Source organism: Nicotiana tomentosiformis, chromosome 9 (assembly GCF_000390325.3).
Source record: "Nicotiana tomentosiformis chromosome 9, ASM39032v3, whole genome shotgun sequence".
NCBI lineage: Eukaryota > Viridiplantae > Streptophyta > Magnoliopsida > Solanales > Solanaceae > Nicotiana > Nicotiana tomentosiformis.
The window spans coordinates 39,694,851-39,715,268 of NC_090820.1; the positions used below are offsets into that span (position 1 = coordinate 39,694,851).

Here is a 20,418-nt window from a genome sequence, read left to right on the forward strand (position 1 = left end):
TATGATAAACTATTGCGCAAAAATAAATTTTTTTTTTTGGAGAGTTACTTTCTCTATTTGTAAGACGAGTGACTGAAATGTTGACATATATGAAAAATGTATTGTATGTTTTTAAGGAATTAAGAGAAATTAGACATTTGTAAGCATAAAGATGAGAGCAATTTTTTTGTTTTGTTTTTTTGGAGTAACCGTAGGATAGAGGGAAGAAAAAAAGGAAGAGGAAGTAATAAAGGAACTAGCAGATAGCAATAGGAAAGAAGGAGAAAAGGAAAAAAAATAACACAGTGAGGAAGTAGTAACAAGGGTTGTTTAGATGATTATAAAATAAGAGGGATAAAGGAAAAAAGGAAAGGGATCGGATATAAAAACTTATTTTTTTCCCTTTTAACCTTCCCTGACGAATAGAATACATTAATGTTTTTCTTACAAATTCTTTTTTTCATTTCAAAAATTTTTGACAATAAAATATAGTTTACTAAGCTCTAATTTTCACTAAAAATATTTATAATTTCATTTTATCAGTATATATAGTTAATTGTTTATTCATGTAATTGTTTTTTTGTTTTTTTCTATATTAACTAAATATATAAGTTTATTGGTATTTTATTTATAACCGCGCGAAGCGTGAAAAAATTTCCTAGTTTAAGTTATAAACACCATTAGGAATTGTTTATACCATCCGGTCATCTAAAAAATATCTATAGGTAAGCCTTCTTAAAATGTGAAATTTGTAATATTAAAAACAAAATATGTTACTTGCTATAATAAATAAATATAACATAATGATATAATATTATACAGATAGTATATACAACTTAAACTCATTGCCACAATTTGGTTGGTCTTTTGTTGTATAAATTGGGGTACGATTCCAACTTAGCCAATTTATATTAGTCCACCAACTTTTCTCGGACAAGTGCACAAATAGTCATTCCCAGGGATACCATTTATGGATTAGTCAATACTTATTTTTGTCTGAAATTTTAAACTAAAAATCTTAAATTCAGGACAACTCATGACATTTTTGTCCTAAAAAAATGAATTGAAAAACTAAAATTCAGGACGCACTGGCTAATTTTTAAATACACCATTTAGATGTCATTTCTACCTGTTCTTTTCAAGAACCTTTGGATCAAATAAAGTTAGACACCAAAATTGGGCTACCTTTTGATGGAAGAAGTGCATAGTTAGCCATTAATTAAAGATGTCTTTATTGTTTAGTCACTATTTAAAATGTATTTACTCTTTAGCCAGTGCTTAATAAATTTTTACCCGTCCGGACGAAAATACCCTTGTGCTAGATATGGGTGTTGTATAAATATTAAGGACATGGTGTCCTTAACTTCATGAATGTTGTGTAAATATTAAGAACAAAGTATGTTGTATTTGTACCTTCCGTTGCTAAACTTTACGACATCATGCCCTTAACTTCATATGTGCAGTGCAAATATTAAGGACATGACGTCCTTAACTTCATGCGTGCAATGTAAATGTTAAGGACACCATATCCTTAATATTTACACAACACTCATAAAAAAAGGGTAAAAATATCCTTTCGTATTAATTTTAATAGAGTAGTGGCTATTTTTGCTCAACATTAAAAATACTGGATAAAAACGAAATATCAATGTTAAAAAGTGGCTATCGCACGCCATTTCTCCACCTTTGATTGATTTGTATCATTACTTCTAATGAGGCCCAACTTTTCCCTGTCCATAAAACTCATATAAACACAAAGAAATGTGCATCAAAGCCAAAAACACTGTTCACCAAAACTAGAAGAATTCCCAGCTATGGCCTCAGCAATGTTGAAGAGAACAACAATGATAAAGTCAATGGTTCAAAGCCTGAGATCCTATGCTTCTGTTTCTGTAGGTACTGATCTTACAGTAGCTGCACCAAATGTTTCATTACAAAAGGCTCGATCTTGGGATGAAGGTGTCTCCTCTAAATTCTCTACTACTCCTGTCAAAGATATTTTCAAGGTAATGATAAATATACTCAAACCCCCTTTTAAAAATTTCATCTTTTTGTTTAATTTATATTACCCTTTTCTTATTTCTTCAACTTTATTTAGGGTTCTTGATTTCTGACTATGTTGTATTTATTTTTGGTGTTCAGGGTAAAAAAGTTGTAATCTTTGGCCTTCCTGTAAGTTTAATTTCCCTTATATATTGCAATTGATTTTGAATTAGTTGTATGGTAATTAGTAATTCTCATTTCTTGGCTTAGTAGTTTTTCTTACATAAAAAAAAATTGTTTCTTTTTAACAAATTGGAATAGCGAATTTGGGGTTTTCAAATTATGAGAATTTTGTTTGTCTAATGTAAGAATTCACGCAAAAGGGGAAAAATCCTTCCTATTCATTGGGATTTAATAGGTAAAAAGGTCCAAATAAGAAATTAACAATTACTATTACGCTTCAATCCCTAACAAATTGGATAGAGTATATGAATCCTCACTGACCATGTAGCTCCATTTAATCTTAATGAGTAATCAAATTGGTAATTTTTCTTTTCTTTTTTTCTTTCAGTACAAATAATAGATTGTTGTTTTGTACTTTCTATACAAAGTCCTAAATCGAGATGGTATTCGATGACTAAACTGCAGAGAATACTGCTACTACTTATACAAGTCATATTCAAAATAGTTTAGTCCTGTTAACCCCAATTGTTGCATACAACTAGATTAATATTGCCACCTGGTTGGTGCACATATTTTCTTCTCGAGGAATGATAAAACGTGACGCAAATTTAATACAATTATGTGATGTGAATTATAGTACAAAAGGGTTTCTGCAATAGAAGATTGAATAAAATGACACTATGAAATGAATCAAAGGTTGAATAAAATGACTCTAAGAAATGATGAAAGGAAGAAAGGCTTCATGTTTTCTTTGATGGTTGTGGTAGGGACATTGCCTCATAAGAGGTCTTCTTGCATAAGCATTTGTATCGAGCCATTTGTTTAATATCTGGTTTTCTTAGTTTTATATCTTCCTAAAGATATTACAATTTCCAGGGTGCATACACTGGAGTTTGTTCAATGCAACATGTACCTAGCTACAAGAATAACATTGATAAGTTCAAGGCCAAAGGAATCGACTCTGTGATTTGTGTTGCTGTGAATGATCCGTATGTTATGAATGGTTGGGCAGAAAAGCTACAAGCCAAAGAAGCTGTAAGTTACTCCCTTATCCCTTGTCATCCTTTCATTTCCTTTAGGCAAATGTAACCTTCACTAATTACTACTTTAAACTTTCTGCCGTCCTTGGAAGACTTGAAGTACTTATGTCTAAGTTGTCAGCATAAGTAAACAATTTTTGATAAATCAACCTTATTGATCATGTATCTCGTGTAGGGAGCTGAAGGAGTTTAATTTATCCCTTTTGGCAAGAATTGGAATGGAAAGACTTTTTTTTTTTTTCAGGGCTTTGGTTTAGCTGTAAGAGAGAAGAGAGTGATGTATAGGTTAGGCGCTTGTTATGAGTTCGACCCCCTACTCTAGACTTATAACAGTGTGGTATTTAAGTAGAGAAAGGTAGAGGACGGACCCTATATTCAATGACTTTCAAATTGTGTGCCAACCGGCTCCTCGGGGATTTATCGATTATGAGGGGGTGGGTTTGGGCTTGTAGGGCGGGGGTTTGGTCAAAGAGGGATGTGGAGCAGATCTTGCTTTTAAGCAACATAAATATGGGCAGTTGACTCATAAAAAAAATTAAGCATATCTGATTGACAGGAGCAGTGCGGCCTCAGCTAAAGGAAGGAAATAATTCTAGCATTCCTCTACATGTTCAATGATATTGACTCTGACGATATGCTAATATATTTCAACAACTCAAAGTTTGTCTCTGACCATATTCTAATATATCCCAACTGAAACTTAAATTTGCTCCATGGAGCTGGAAATCTATGTAGGTGGGCAGATCGAGGATGACATTATTCATAAAGTGTATGAAGCATCAAAAAGACAAAGCCCAATGTTGTAGATTGTTATGGACTTTATTGTTAACTAAGATTGACTGAGCTTGGGTAGTGATAATTAGTAACAAAGATATGGCAGATAGTGAGAGAGATGAATGATTAAGATTCTCGTGATCCTGTTACTAGACATGTCACCTTGTTTAATGACTTTTACTTCTCAAATGCCATTCTGATTATTAGTTGATGTTGCATTTATTGAACTGCTTGAAATTTATGAGTAATTTGATAACACTATAGATGTCAGAAGGTTTCATGTTCTCTTAGCCAGTAGCATATGCAGGATTCTTGGTAAGCGGTGTCACATAACAAATTATTAGAAACAACATCATATTAAGAAAACACATCTGAATCATATCAATGGAAAACAATTTAAGTACATTAATACAACTTTCTTCAACAAACTTTTTATTTTTTTGAGATAAATTCGTAATATCTTTACTTAGTAATGTTTAGGGAGACTCGATCCCGCGAGTCGCTGATTGTAAAATGACTTATAGAACCAGTTGGACTGTGAGTCACTGACTGTCAAGTGATGTCATTTTAATTTTTATAAACGTGATTTAGTTATATTTTTAATGACACTTTCCGGCGAAGTTCGCTTAAGGTGCCTCCGCCCCTGCTCTTAGCTGTTCCTTAAAGTTGATAATACCTTGTATAGTTCTTAACTTCTTATACTAGCTTTAACAATGAGGACGAGTCTTGTTGACAGAATACTATTGTTATGATGTAGATTGAGTTTTATGGTGATTTTGATGGAAGCTTCCACAAGAGTTTGGACTTAACAATTGATCTCTCTGCTGCTTTGCTTGGACCTCGATCTCATAGGTAAGAAATCAATGTTTTAAGATCATCATGTGTCATTTCACTACTTCCCCGTGGCTAAATAACTAAAGACTCTACATCCAAGACTTGCCAATGTAAGACAAATATGCAGAAGTTTAACTTTAAGCCCGGAAGTGACATGCAGAATTAGGTGTGGTTGCACCCGTTGCCCTTTTTATTAGGACATGTCTGTGTACAAACGCAAAAATATTTATTTATGCATGTGTGAAATGTGCTGAGGTTTAACACAAGTTTATATTAAGCACATATGTGTGTGTGTGTGTAATATATCTGTGTTAATTAAATACCAGACATTTCTGTGTCATTTAATATGAAGTAAATATTGTATCCTAAATCCTAACATTGTTGTTTGTGCACGAACAGGTGGTCAGCGTATGTGGATGATGGAAATGTGAAGGTTCTGAATGTTGAAGAAGCTCCTTCTGACTTCAAGGTTTCTGGCGGAGATGTTATCTTGGGACAGATCTAGAGACTTGCTTCTGCCCATTGCCAATAAGTTTTGCACGTTGTAACCATGTCAGTTAATAAAATGTATTAACCTAACAAGTTAATTATATTCAGTTTCCACCTCTGCTACACTGTTAGTCCATGAAAATATCTATTTCTCTATTCTTTTGCTTTGTTTTCTTGGGTTCAATTCGTCCCAGATGTCGGGATAAGATGCCACAATACCAAAGAACAGTCTTAAGACTTTGAAAATAAAACTCACTGTTCAAAGATGGCAAGAATTTTGGATTGAGTTTTATTGTAGACGAATAAATAGGCGAATTGAGCTATGTGCACAAGTGATTAGGTGGTTACTGATTAGGCATGAACATTTGGCGGTTACGCAAAAGAGAGGATTTATTGTCCTGCTTTAATAGTTTTTAGCCATTAAAAGAAATGCGTGTTTGAATTTTCAGCCGTTAGCCTCTTATACTGATTAGGCAGAATAAGAGCATGCCAACTTTTTCGAATATTTAATATACTAGTTAATTTGTAAGCGTAGTCAAGGAAAACATATTAAATTTATGAAATGATAATTTTTTAATGCTATTAGATTACTGAAAAATATTTTAAAACATATTTTTTATTATCGAGAACACAACTTTGACTAAAAAGAAAATTGATAAACTTTCTTTAGCGGACTTGGAGGTCACGGGTTCAAGCCGTGGAAACAGTCTCTTGTAGAAATGTAGGGTAAGACTGCGTACAATAGACCCTTGTGGTTCCGGCCTTTCCTCGAACCCCGCACATAGCAGGAGCTTAGTGCACCGGGTTGCCCTTTTTTCTTTAGCACTGCAATTACATAAAGTAACTCACAGTATCTTGATCACACTAAGAACCTCTTTGGAAAGCCACTATGTGATTGAATTTGAGTGTAATTGGGTGTAATTACACAGTTTTGACATGTTTGTGTGATCAAGTAATTGTTTGGTTAGCATGTAATTGAGTGTAATTGAGGGGGTATAATTATACTATGCAATTCTCAAGGGGGAGCTGAGAATTGCTGGTAATTTACATGGTGTAATTATCAAGTTATTTTTTATTCTCTTTTCTTTTCTTTTTAATTTTATTCTTTTTTCTTTTTAATTTATTTTTTAAACTTTTAAAATTATATTTTTCAAATATTATTTTTTACATTAATTATTTTTTATTTCCTTATTTCTTATTTCCCAAGTACACCACGTGTTTCTACACAAATATTTTTATATTTTATTTCTTTCTTAATATTTTTTTAATTACACTTAGCTAAGTTATAATTTTAATTTTTCTAAAAAATTATACCTCGTAATCTTAGAAAGAATAAGTCATCCACAAACTTGACTTATAATGAGTGTTGTCATTAAAGTGAAATTTTGTTATTGGATGAGGTTATATGCAAACTTAACTATGTTAAAATGATAGATTATTTTTTAATATTTAAATAATATTCTCATTTTTCAACTTTTATTTTTTGTGATTCATATAATTGTTCATATTTAACCTTTCGGAGTATGGTGGCCAAGACCCAAATTGATTATCTACTTCTCAGAAAATGTGTCACGACCCAAACCGCAGGGCCGTGACGGGCACCCGGTGCCTTACACAACCGAGTACCAATGTAACATATCTTTCTTATCATACCGTCATGGGTAAGTGGGCCAAAAGGGATGTCATGAGATAACGGGAATAAAAGATAACGGAATACTAGACATATGACGACCCAACATGATATAGAAACTAATACATGTGACATACGAGCCTATAAGGCCGACATGATCATTTGTATACTCAAAATATAGGCCGATAAGGCCATACAAGTATCCATATACATGACATCTGTCTACAAGTCTCTAAGAGTACATAAATATCATAAAGGTCGGGACAAGGCCCCGCCATACCAATCAATACATGTCCAAATCTTACTGACCAAATATGCAACTTCGGAGCAAGTGAAGTGCACACACACATTCCGATGAGCTGATAGCCTACTAGGAGAACTCTCAACCTGTCTATCGGGACCTGCGAGCATGAAACGCAGCGTCCCCAGGCAAAAGGGATGTTAGTACAAATAAAGTACCGAGTATATAAGGCATGAAAGTAGTATATAAAAGACATAAAAGAACATGGAGTAAAGAACTCAACCTGTAATTCTGAATAGCTCTGTGAATCATGAAAAATTTATAATATCATGCATGTGCGTATAAATATCATACCATGCATAGGTATATGCGTACATAACATCATCAAGCCTCTAAGGGCATCCCATCATATCATCTCAGTCACTATGGGTAAAATCATCAATGTATACCAGCTGATCAGGTGGTGGTGCGTATATAACGTTATAACCTTTTTTCATACCCCATATACATATATTATACGCATATATAACGCCATCTGGTCATGAGTCAATATACATATATAAATGAATGCAATGCATAATGAAGTAAGTCAATAAGATCTCTCGCAATGTCATGAGACACATGAACAAACAATATGATGGTAGAACACATTTGGAATCAAGAACATAGGCAACCCAAGTACTTCTAAGAATAAAATCATTTATGAAAGTTGCGTGCTTGCTCATTTCGTTGTATCATATAGATCATGTCAAAAAAAAAAAGGGATAGCCTTAACATACCTCAAGTCGTCAATGCAACTCAACACCAAGCTTACGACAACTAGCGCGCCAAACCTATAACAAAGAAATACATGTACAACTTAGATGGCGCTAGTATATCACGTATCTCAAACGATAACTCGATTCTAAAATAAAACGAATAGCATTTCTCCTGATTTTACTGCTCCCTCAAGCCTACTATAGGCACGATACAGATACAATACAATCAGAAACTCAAAAACAACCCAACTACAACTCAGTACCTTCAATACAATAAAAACCTCAAATCTACCATAACACACCCAATCAACAAGTTATCAATTAGCCTGAACTTGCAACGACGATCGACCAGCCTACTACCCTACCACATGTGGAGTTTATCCACGCCCTTCATCCTTTCAAACTTCATAAATCCGCAGCACAATAGTCCAACACGAGTGGACGACAAAATAATCCACTAAAAGTGAAATAAATTGAACTCACGGCTTCCGATCACCGTCCCGTGAGTTCTAATTATTAGAAAACAAATTTATCAACCTTGATATATAAAAGCTTAAATACAGAAAGTAGATATTTTCTTAATTATGAATTACCTTCCAAATCTCAAACTACAAAAAAAGAAGAAGAGGTGATATAGCGATACTTACGTCGTAGGGATCGTTCTAATGTTATCGCTTCTTGATTTCGTACCTGGGATGTTAATCTTCTTTGAAACCCTAGAAGAGAGATTAAGGATATGTTTATGGGCGTTATCTGGTCGTGTGCTATGAAAAAATGAAGATAAAGATGACCTAAGACCTTAATATATCAACTTTTGAAAAGTCAAAGAGGTGCTAGCTTGGCACCCTATCATTGACCCTTCTTCCGATGCTTATATCTTTTTATATGGACGTCGTATAAATGAACGGTTAAAAGCATTGGAAACTACATTCCAAGACCTTCAATGTTTATAATATGTCCCAAAAACATGTCATATAACACATGGAATGTTTTGCTCAAAAAGCTTCAGTGACACACCTATTTGTTACCTATGCAGTCTGTGCAGTCTCACAAAATCGAAAATATCTATCTAATCTAATGTCGAATCAACAAAACGGCTTATTGAGTTAGAAACTAAACTCGTAGATCTTCAATTTTATATGTGGATCATCCTGTAATTCCAAGTATATTGGGATAAAAGCTCTGCTACATTTGACCTAATTTTCAGCACATTTATGAATGTAACTTGTGATGACCTTTGTTAACTTTTGTTCCACAACTCGCTTGACTTAAAAACATAACACACGAATATAATAATACTAAAAAAACTCATAAAATAATATTCTTATCATGTTAATAACCCTATTCTTATCCCAAGATTGTATGTTATAATATTCCCAACTTGTCGACTTTCGACGAACTTATTTTCTTCAGTTTGCTTAGCTTCTAAGTCTTTCAACCCTCTTGGTACTTGTTATCTATGATCTTAAAGATTTGTAAAGTCCAATGTAACATGATTAACTTACCATATATACTTTCAAAAATGATCTCATTTCTGAGCTTACATCAATTGACTTACGACGTACTCTTACGTACGAAAATATGGTGTAACGACCTAACTTGTCATTTTAAGAATTAATGCCATGTTCAGTGACTTAAGGTCTCGAGTAACTTTATAATATGTATTATGACCCGTGGGTGTGGTCAAGTTTGATTTTCGGAATATTCAAAAATAAATTGATAGAACAATTCTTATTTAGAAGCTTAAATGGAAAGAGTTGATCGGAGAGTTGACTTTGAGCAAACGACCCTGGAATGGAATTTTGATGATGTCAATAGCTTTTTGTGGTGATTTCGGACTTAGGCGTGTGTCCGGATTTGGATTTGGAAGTCTGTAGGACAATTCAACACATTTTGGCGAAAGTTGGAAATGGAAAGTTTTTGGAAAGTTCGACCGAAGGTTGAAATTTTGATAACGAGGTTGGAATTCGATTCTGGGAATTGGATTAGCTTCGTTATATCATTTACGACTTATGTGAAAAATTTGTGTGAAAAATTTGAAGCCATTCCGAATTGATTTGATACGTTTCGGCGCAAAATATAGAAGTTGGAAGATTTGAAAACTCATAATTTGATTCAAGGCGCGATTCGCAATTTCGACATTTTTGGCGTGGTTTGAAGCCTCGACTAAGTTCGTATTGTATTTTGGGACATGTTGGTGTATTTGGTTGAGGTCCCGGGGGCCTCCGATGAGTTTCAGATAGTTAAACAGACCAAAATTGTGCTTGAAGGAATTCTGAAATTTTTCCAGTTCTGGTGCAATCGCACCTGCGATGGAAATGGTCGCAGGTGCGCGATCGCAAAAGTGACAACATGGTCGCAGATGCGGCCTGGACTGGAATGGGCAGAGGTCTCAGGTGCGATGCATTTTTCGCACCTGCGTGACCGCAAAAGCGGAAGCTCTTCCGCAAGTACGAGAGGGCAGTGGCCACTAGACGTCGCAGAAGCGAAAATTTTCTCGCAAAAGTGAGCTCGTAGGTGCGACAAATTTGTTCGCATGTGCGAAACTGGGCAGAAACATAAGGATTGAACTTGGTCATTTTTTCCATTATCGTTTTGGATTTTTGGAGCTCGAATTTAGGCGATTCTGGAGGGAGTTTTCACAAGCTTGGTTGGGGTAAGTGTTCTATATCCTAAAGTGATTATATTTCATGAATCTATGGTTATATTCATCGCTTAATTCGAGTTTAATGGAGGAAATTGATATTTTTGTAAAAACTTTTCAAAAATAGAAATTTAAGATTTGGAGGTCGAGTTGTTATCGGAATTGGATAAAATTGGTATGGTTGAACTCGTATCGGAATGGGTGTTCGGATTTTGTGAAAATTATGTCGGGTTCCGAGAGGCAAGCCCCGCATTGACCTTGGTTGACTTTTTAGAATAAAATTTTAAGTCGACGTTTTATTATCCGAAATTATTTTCGATGAACTTTAATGAAGTTGTACAATTAATTTGGATAGATTTGAGCTGTCCGGAGGTCAATTAAAGCAAGAAGGGGATTTTGGAATATTGGCATAACTTCAAAAGGGTAAGTATCTTACCTTACTTTGAGTGGGGGGATTACCCCTTAGGCATCGAGTCTTATGTGCCATTTGTGAAATATGAAATGCCGTGTATGTGAGGTTACGAGTACGTACTCGGGCTTATATGTGCAAAATATACTGGGTTAAGGTTTTAGGCATATTGTGTAGTAAATTGGATAATTGTTGGCATTTATTAAATCATCTAATTTGCCATGCCTCAATTCGCGTTTGTTGAATTTATTTCTATATGATAATTTGATGTGATTATTACTTGTATATTTATGTGGATTCCGTGAATTGATGATTTGATATTTCTTGGAAATTAATTTCATTATGAATTTTTTATCTGTAAATAATTAATTAAATAAGCTTAAGAAGAGGTGTTTATATAATTATTAAGAATTTGGATTAATGAAGGCGTTGCCATATACTGAGTATTTTCCATCTCTGTTGATCATTTTGAGACTTATATACGTTATGTGGAGCCTTGGTCTATTTGTTAAGAAATTTATTGATTTTGCTACATCTTTGAAATATGGTTGTGGTTAGTGGAAAAATTGTGATATGAATTGTTGTATTGTATTGTCGTTTAAACACTCTCCTTGATGTTATTTATGCTTCCTACCTTGCTTGTTAATGATATACATGTGCTTGGTAAGGAAGAGTGTAAATCGCGAAAGGTGATGTCATGCCATTTGAGAGTGTAAATCGCGAAGGGTGATGCCGTGCCATTGAGAGTGTAAAGCACGAAGGGTGATGCCGTGCCATTTTATTTATATTATCATGTGAGGATGAGAGTAAAAGCACGAAGGGTGATGCCGTGCCATTATTTTTATATTATCATATGTTCATGTCACGAAGGGTATTTCCGTGCAGGCGAGGACGAGAGACATACAATATATTGTGATATCTTTTTGCTGTGTATACATTTATGTCTTTATCTTGAGCTGTTATTGTGCACTTATGTTTTCTGTGTGACTTGTAGTCGTGGTTGCTTCCTGTGTGCTTCCCACTTTATTTTTTTTATTGTTATTGACATTTTCCCCCACCTAGTTAATACTGTTATATGTAAGCATAGAGAGAAAGAGATAAATGCACGAAGGGTGTTGCCGTGCCAATTGATTTGATCTACATATATACATTGGGTGAGAATGAGACAAGTGCACGAAGGTATTGCCGTGCCATTTGATGTAATATATTGAATATATTTCTCACACCAGAAAAGTTAAATAAGGTGTCACATGGGGACTTTTACTTGAAAGAATTATATTCGAAAGATATTTATTTGAAAAAATTATATTTGAAAGATATTTATTTGAAGAAATTATATTTGATAGAGATTTATTTGAAAGAATTATATTTGAAGATATTTATTTGAAAGAATTATATTTGAAAGAGATGTATTTGAAAGAATTATATTTGAAAGATATTTATTGAAGGGAGTATATTTGAAGTATATTTATTGGAAAGTATTATATCCTGAAGATTATTATTTGAAAAGCATATAGGCGAAAGATTTATATTTGAAGGACTAGATTAATTTGTTGTACTTGTACTCATTATTGTTTGAGAAATATTAATGGTGTTCTTGTTGTCCTACTGTGTACATCACTTGTTGTTTAGTGTTGCCATCATTATTATTTGTTTCCTATTATTTTTGTATACTATATTGCACAAGTTATTAGACTAGTGAGTGTCTTGACTGTACCACGTCACTACTCCACTGAGGTTAGCCTTGATACTTACTGGGCACCAACTGTGGTGTACTCATACTACAGTTTTGCATATTTTTGTGCAGAGCCATGTATTGGAGATATCAGACTCGGACAAAGTTAGAGTGTGATCGCAAGGATTCAAGGTAGAGCTTCTTGGTCGTCGTAGTCTCTTGGAGTCTTTCCATTTTATGGTACTATTAATTATTAATCAAACAATATTCAGTATTTGATACTTGAGATCATTTCATGAACTCAATTAGAGTTCATGATTCAGTATTACCAGTCTTGGGAGGTTGTATTAAATTATATGTTTTTTAAAAAATGGCTTAAATTGTAATTATAATCGGCTTACTTAGTCTTAGAGACCAAGTTAAATCACGATGCATGTGGTGGAATTTTGGGTCGTGACACATGGGGTGTAACAAAATGTGATAGAGGTCTATGCACGGATTGTAAGGGCATCCCGAGTGATAATCTTACGACCCAACATATGCTTTTGGTTATAGACTTAGAGATCAGGTGGACGAGGAGGAAGAGAGCTATGTATGGGCTATCTAGGGTCAGGTGGGGTACATTGACTAAAGACAAAGCCCAAGAGTTGAAGGAGAAGTTGCTGGCTATGGAGGCCTGGAGGAGTAGCGGGGACGCGAATTGTATGTGGTCTACGATACCAAATTCTTAGAGAATCAGCGAGAGAGGTGTTAAGGGTCTCGAAGGGCGTGTTTGGTGGCCATAAATGGGACTGGTGGTGGAACTAAGAGGTTCAAGGGAAAATGAAAGTTAAGAAAGAAGCATTTTTGAAGCTAGTAGAGAGCATAGACGAGGGGCAGAAGAGTGCTAACTAAGAGGAGTACAAGAAGGCTATGAAGGAGGCGAAGTTAGCGGTTCCTGCGGCTAAAACCGCGACATTTGGTCATTTATACAAAGAAATTTGGGATAAAAGTAGGGATCAATAATTGTATAGGCCGGCGAAGGTGAGAGAGCAGAAGGCCCGGGATTTGGACCAAGTGAGGTACATAAAAGACGAGGAGGGTATAGCTTTATTGGAGGGGGCACAGATTAGGCAGAGATGGTAGTCTTACTTCCGTAAACTCTTGAATGAAGAGGGTGATGGGAGCATTGTGCTGGGTGAGATGGAGTACTCGGAGCGTCATTAAGATTTTGGGTACTATAGACGCATACGAGTAGGGAAGGTTGTACGGGCTATGCGTAGGATGAGTAGGGGTAGAGAGATGGTAAGACGGTCTTAGAATGGCTTTCTAGGTTGTTTAACGTCATTTTTAGGACGAAGAAGATGCTTGAAGAGTGGAGGTGGTGTACGATGATTCCGTTGTACAAGAACAAGGGGGATATCCAAAACTGTAACAACTATAGGTGCATCAAGTTGCTAAGCCGTACGATGAAAGTATGGGAGAGAGTGATCGAAGGGAGGATAAGGAGGAGTGTGTCCATTTACGAGAACCAGTTTGGTTTCATGCCCGGATGATCGACTACTGAGTCCATTCACATTGTGAGGAGATTGGTGGGGCAGCATAAGGCAATGAAGAAGGACTTACATATGGTGTTCATTGACCTAGAAAAAGCCTCTGACAAAGTTCCGAGAGAGGTTCTATAGAGTTGTTTTGAGGCTAATGGAGTGCATGTAGCGTATATTAGAATGATCCAGGATATATATGATGGAGCTAAGACACGGGTTAGGATAGCAGGAGGAGACTCTGAATACTTGTCGATTGAAATGGGGTTGCATTACAGATAATCACTTAGCCCGTTTTTATTTTTATTGGCAATGGATGCATTGACGCGACACATTCAAGAAGAGGTGCCTTGGTGCCTGTTATTTGTGGATGGCATAGTCCTGATTGATGAGATGCGAGGTGGTGTTAACGAGAGGCTGGAGGTCTAGAGACATACTCTTGAGTCAAAGGATTTCAAGTTGAGTAGGACCAATACAGAATACTTGGAGTGTAAGTTCAGCGGTGTTACCCAGGAAGAAGACATAGATGTGAGGCTTGATACGCAAGTCATTCCCAGGAGAGAGGGTTTCAAGTATCTGGGATCTATAATTCAGAAGAACGGAGAGATTGATGAGGATGTGACACATCGTATCAGAACAGGGTAGATGAAGTGGAGGCTCTCTTCCGGTGTCTTGTGCGATAATAATGTGCCGTTGAGACTTAAGGGTAAGTTCTACAAGGTAGTGGTTAGACCGACTATGTTGTATGGGGCAGAGTGTTGGCAAGTCAAGAACTCCCATGTCCAGGAGATGAAAGTAGCTGAAATGAGGATGTTGAGATGGATGTGTAGGCATACTAGGTTGGATAGAATCAGGAATGAAGTTATTCGGGACAAGGTAAGATTGGCTCATGTGAAGGAAAAGATGTGTGAGGCAAGGTTGAGATGGTTCGGGCATATTAAAAGGAGAAGCACAGATGCCCCCAGTCAGGAGGTGTGAGAGGGTGGCTTTGGGGGGTAGGAGAAGGGGTAGAGGTAGGCCAAAGAAGTCTTGGGGGGATATGATCAGGCGAGACATGGCACATCTTGAGCTAACTGAGGACATGACCCTGGATAGAAGTGTTTGGAGGTTGAAGATTAAGGTACAATGTTAGTAGGTAGTCGTGCGTTTCCCTTTGTCTTCACTAGTTCGATAGTATTAGTGATAGTATGGTACCCCATGTATCCTTAATTTGCTATTATCACATTTCTTGTTTTGTTACTACTTGCCATTAGTACTTCCTTAGTTTGCTAGCAGTACTTCTTTCATATTCTTTATTGCTATCTTGGATTTAGTTTTTTTAAAAATATAGCCTTGCTATTACTTGCTATCGGTACCTCTTTTATATTCTCTATTGCTATATTCAATTTAGTTTTCTAAATATATTGTCTTTCTATTGCTTTCCATCAGGGCTTCTTCCATCTTCTTTAGCCGATGGTCTATCGGAAATTGTCTCTCTGCCCTTGCAGGGTAGGGGTAAGGTTACATACATTCTACCCTCCCACACCCCACTTGTGGGATTACACTAGGTTGTTGTTGTTATTGTTGTATTGTTGTTCATATTTTTAATTTTTTATGTTCTTCATTTAGCATCATTGTGATATTATTCTAGTTTTGAAACTATTACTCCAAATATTAGAAATAATAAAATCATTAATAAACTTAGCATAAAATGAGTGGTGTCATTAAAGTAGAATCTCATTGTTGAATGAGATTATAGACTTATGTTTTCTTTTTCTTTTGAATTATATTTACTTAAATTATGTTGAAATTTATTTTATGATATATTGTAAATTTTTATTTTTTTGAATTTTGAATATATGTTATATTTTCACTTCCATTTTATTTACTTTAGTAGTATCCACTTAATAATTCAGATTGCATGCCATTCATTGTTCAGTTAGAATTGATAGATTATTTTTCGTAAAATATTTGAGTAATGTTACGGAATTAATTTACAAAATATTAATCATTTTATCAAGCATCCAGTCCATGATGTTCTTATATGTACTTTTAATTTTTATAATTGATTAAGTAAAATATTATTAATTTTAAAAATATATCAATTATTTTTACAATATTAGTTACAAATGTATGATTAGTCATTAATATATTTTTAAGAAACAATATCTATCTTAAATGTCAAATTTAATATTATTTATAAAGGCATATATTTATTAAATCTTAACTTTTATTTTTTGATAATTAACGTTATATTTAAAATTTAATCTAACGGTATAATTACACTTGTGAAACCAAACAATACACTTATAACTATATTATAATTACTCTATGACAAACAAACATGTCATCGTAATTGCAATACTATGTAATTACTAGGATGTGTAATTACTACCCTAATAATTACACTAATTCTAATTACCTGATGGCTTTCCAAACATACCCAAAGTTTTATTTTTTGCAGTTGTCTTTCGATGAATTAGTAATATGATAATCGTATCAATAGCTAAAGGAGCACCAAAATGAGTTAGCAAAGAAATACCATGTCACGACCCAATTTTACATATAGGTCGTGATGGCGCCCAACATCACCGCTAGACAAGCTAACTAGTGAATTAGACATATTATTCCTCTTTTAATAAGTTTTCGAGCAATTAAACTTTTCTTATTTGTAAGACTCAAGAATATAAAAAGTTTAAATAAATAAAACCAAAGTAATAATTCAATATAACAATTCTACTAGTCTGTGTGCCAAGACCTGGTGTCACAAGTGTATGAGCATCTAGTAGATTATGCAAAATTCTAAATATTGTCTGAACATAAAATAGACATAATATGAATATGAAGAGAGACACTAGGTACTGCGAAACGGCTCAGGAAAAGCAACTCACCACTAGACCTCGGGATATCGGGGATGTGCGCTGGTAGGACCGCCTGATGCATCTATCTTAGATCCTGCATAAAAACTACAGCAAGTGTAGCATGCGTATGTAAACAATGTGTACCTAGTAAGTATCAAGTCTAATCTCGAAGAAGTAGTGACGAGATGTCGACTTCGACACTCACTATGGTTCAATAATTATTCAAATAAAATCTTGAATAAACACTAGATGTGTAAATAAATTTAAATCTTCTCAACAAGCAGGAGAAAATAATTCTTTCACGATTATAGAATTTACAAATAAGTCATTCCTTTTAAAGGTTGTAATCGTACAAGCCATACCAAAATATATTATTATTAAGCACGATTTATGCTGAAGTCGTACGACCCGATCCAAAGTGATGTGTACACTGCCGAAAGACGTGCGACAATATCCATAGATGCATCTATCTATTGCCGAGGCATTCGGCTCGCTCCACAAGAAGAGAAGGATACTTTATAAGCATTTGACTTAACGTGATTAAGGATATATATATATACACACAAAGTAATACAAATTTCATCAACTACCTTTCACAATTTCTCTAACAAGTTCTAATATAATTTAGGCATTTTAATTTAACAAGTATGGTGTAAAAATTCCAAATAGTTCATGCATTGGGTCCTAAAACTCCCCGGACATAAGCATAACTAGTAGCTACGCACGGACTCTCGTCACCTCGTACGTACATAACCCCCACAATTGGAAACAAATATTTATTTACAATACCTATGGGGTAAATTTCCTCTTATAAGGTTAGACAAAAGACTTACATCGTCTCAAAGCTCACTTCTCGATCGCTATTTTGCGCTAAAGCCTCAATTTAGTGCCGAAAAATCCAAAACTAGTCAAATATTATATAATTTAATTAATACATGCTCAACAATTCAAAATTAAATTATTAGATTAATTACCTAACCCAAATTGATAGAATTCCTAAAATTCACCCCTAGACCCACATGAACGGATTCTGCAAATATTTGGAGGAAAATCGTCACCCATAATCTTAAGAACTCAAATATACAATTTTTATCTCATTCAATAACCATTTTCGTGGTTAAAATCTCATTTTTATCAAAACCTAGATTATCATCTAAACCCACAATTTTTACTAATTTACATATTAAAATCTATCCATAATCTATGTATTTAACTCACAATAGGTAGAATTAACTTACCTCCAAGTTTCTAGATGAATACCCCTCTCTAGAAGCTCCAAAGTCGCCCAAGAATGAAGAAAATGGGCTAAAAATGGCTGAGCCCCGTTTTAAAACATTCTGCCCAGTAGTTTTTCCGCACTTACAAAGGAAGATCCGCATTTGCGGTACGACACCTGCAGTGCAATGTCCACTTCTGCAGAGTTCCTCAACCCCAGCGAGGGCCGCTTCTAGGGACGGGGTTTTCGCTTCTGCGGCAAGTGTGCCGCTCCAGCGGCTTGAGCAGCTTCTGCGATGGCATTCTTCGCTCATGCGCCTTTGCAGGTGCGGTCACTAGGCTGCCCTATGCTGGTCCGCTTCTGCGGCTTGTGGCTCGCTTCTGTGAGCTCGTACCTGCGGCTGGCCAAGCGCAGGTGCGATTGCACCAGAAGCTGGAAGCTTCAGCTATTGCTCCTAAGTCCAAACTTGGTCCGAGCCTCGTTCGATTATCACCCGAGGACCCTGAGGCCCCGCCCTAACATACCAATAAGTTTGAAATCATAAAACGGACTCGCTCGAACCCTCGGAACGCATAAAACAACATCAAAACCAAGAATCATACCCCAAACCAAATTGATTCAACTTAGAAACTTCAAGTTCTTCAAGCTTACTTCGAACGTGCCGAAACATACTTAAATTACTCGGAATGACACCAAATTTTGCGTGAAAATCTTAAATCACCATACGGAACTATTCTCATGATCGAAATTCCAAACGGACCTCGATTACTCCAAAAACCTACTCCAAACCTACTCATATTTTCCATCTTTGAAAAATGAGGCTTAGCCTCTAAATATATAGACAATGAAAAGGGTGAGATGAAAATGTGCAATTCAAAAGGTGCCTCTTTCATTTCCCATTCACGCCCATTCACGAAACCTAACAATCCCCCACATAAATGGGGAATGGCAATATGTTTAAAAAAACATGCAAAATACTTATGTGATTCGCAAGTAAGGATTAATCGCATCTCGATAAGTAGGTTTCCCTTTGAACTTTCCGTAGTGAACATATGTCGGATATACTCGGTCAATTAGTAGATTTGATATCTTTGAACCGTCGAGCTTTGGTGTATACCTAGACAGCCATAAGTCACACAATCAACCCTTAACCATCTTTGATTTTCATTGTTGTGTTCGTTTCAACCATGAACACCACATGGTTTCATAAGTGCATAGATAATTAGCCGTACAAAACTCTCCTTGAAGCGGCTAGCACTTCACACTTACATAGGTGATTCCTAAATGTGTTATCCCATAGATACACTATTTGATATACCCCGTATCAAACTTAGAAACTATTAAAAAGCCTTAATGCTTTATCCTTGGTACTGAACATTATCTCATCACGAGAATGGACCAAAAATAATTTTTATTTGACAATGTTGAACCGTCATTAATGACTTTGTTTGAGTTCCTTGAACCTAGATCTTAGGATCTTCAGTCTTCTAGGTAGAGTTACCGCCACAATGACTTGTCCTCGGCCATAATCGCATTCCTATCGATGATCTTTCAACTACCTCTCTAGTTAGGACTTTTGTAAATGGATCCGACATATTATCACTTGACTTCACATAGTCAATTATGATAATTCTCCTAAAGAGTAGTTGCCTAACGGTTTTATGTCTTGTCGTATATTATAAGTTTTTTTTTGCTATACATAATGCTCTGAACCCTTCCTATTACCGTTTGACCATCGCAATGTATGCATAGAGGTGATAATATTTTGAGCTAAGATTCCACTTCTTCGCTGGCCTTGTCTAAGGCTATAACCTCAGCCTCCATTGTAGAGTAAAAATGCACGTTTGTTTGGACGATTTCCAAGACACTGCCTCTCCACTGATGTAAAAGTATATCCACTTGTGGATTTAGTTTAGGTTGATCTGGTGATCCAATTTGCATCATTATACGTTTTAATAACCGCACGATACTTATTATAGTGCAATGCATAGTCATGGATATATTTCAAATATCCCAAATCATTTTATTGTCATGACAGTTCAATGCGAACTTCCTTATGCCATAGAGTAATATGTCCCGACTTTATATCGCATATTAGATTATTGACTACCCTTAATGTAGCAATAATATATTATAACAATAGCTGGAATGATTAGCATCAGTTGTGGCCACAACCTTTTAATATATAACACATTTCGCA

General features: G+C 35.4%; 1 protein-coding gene across 1 annotated transcript; it reads left to right on the plus strand.

Annotated features, from left to right (window-relative positions):
• The first annotated feature begins 1,661 nt into the window (after positions 1-1,661).
• Positions 1,662-5,438, plus strand: LOC104098272 (peroxiredoxin-2F, mitochondrial). The gene is made up of 5 exons (XM_009604963.3): positions 1,662-1,985; positions 2,122-2,151; positions 3,022-3,180; positions 4,717-4,811; positions 5,193-5,438. Exons 1-5 carry the CDS (start codon positions 1,794-1,796, stop codon positions 5,296-5,298), a joined length of 582 nt encoding a protein of 193 aa, XP_009603258.1. The 5' UTR covers positions 1,662-1,793; the 3' UTR covers positions 5,299-5,438.
• The last annotated feature ends 14,980 nt before the right edge of the window (positions 5,439-20,418 follow it).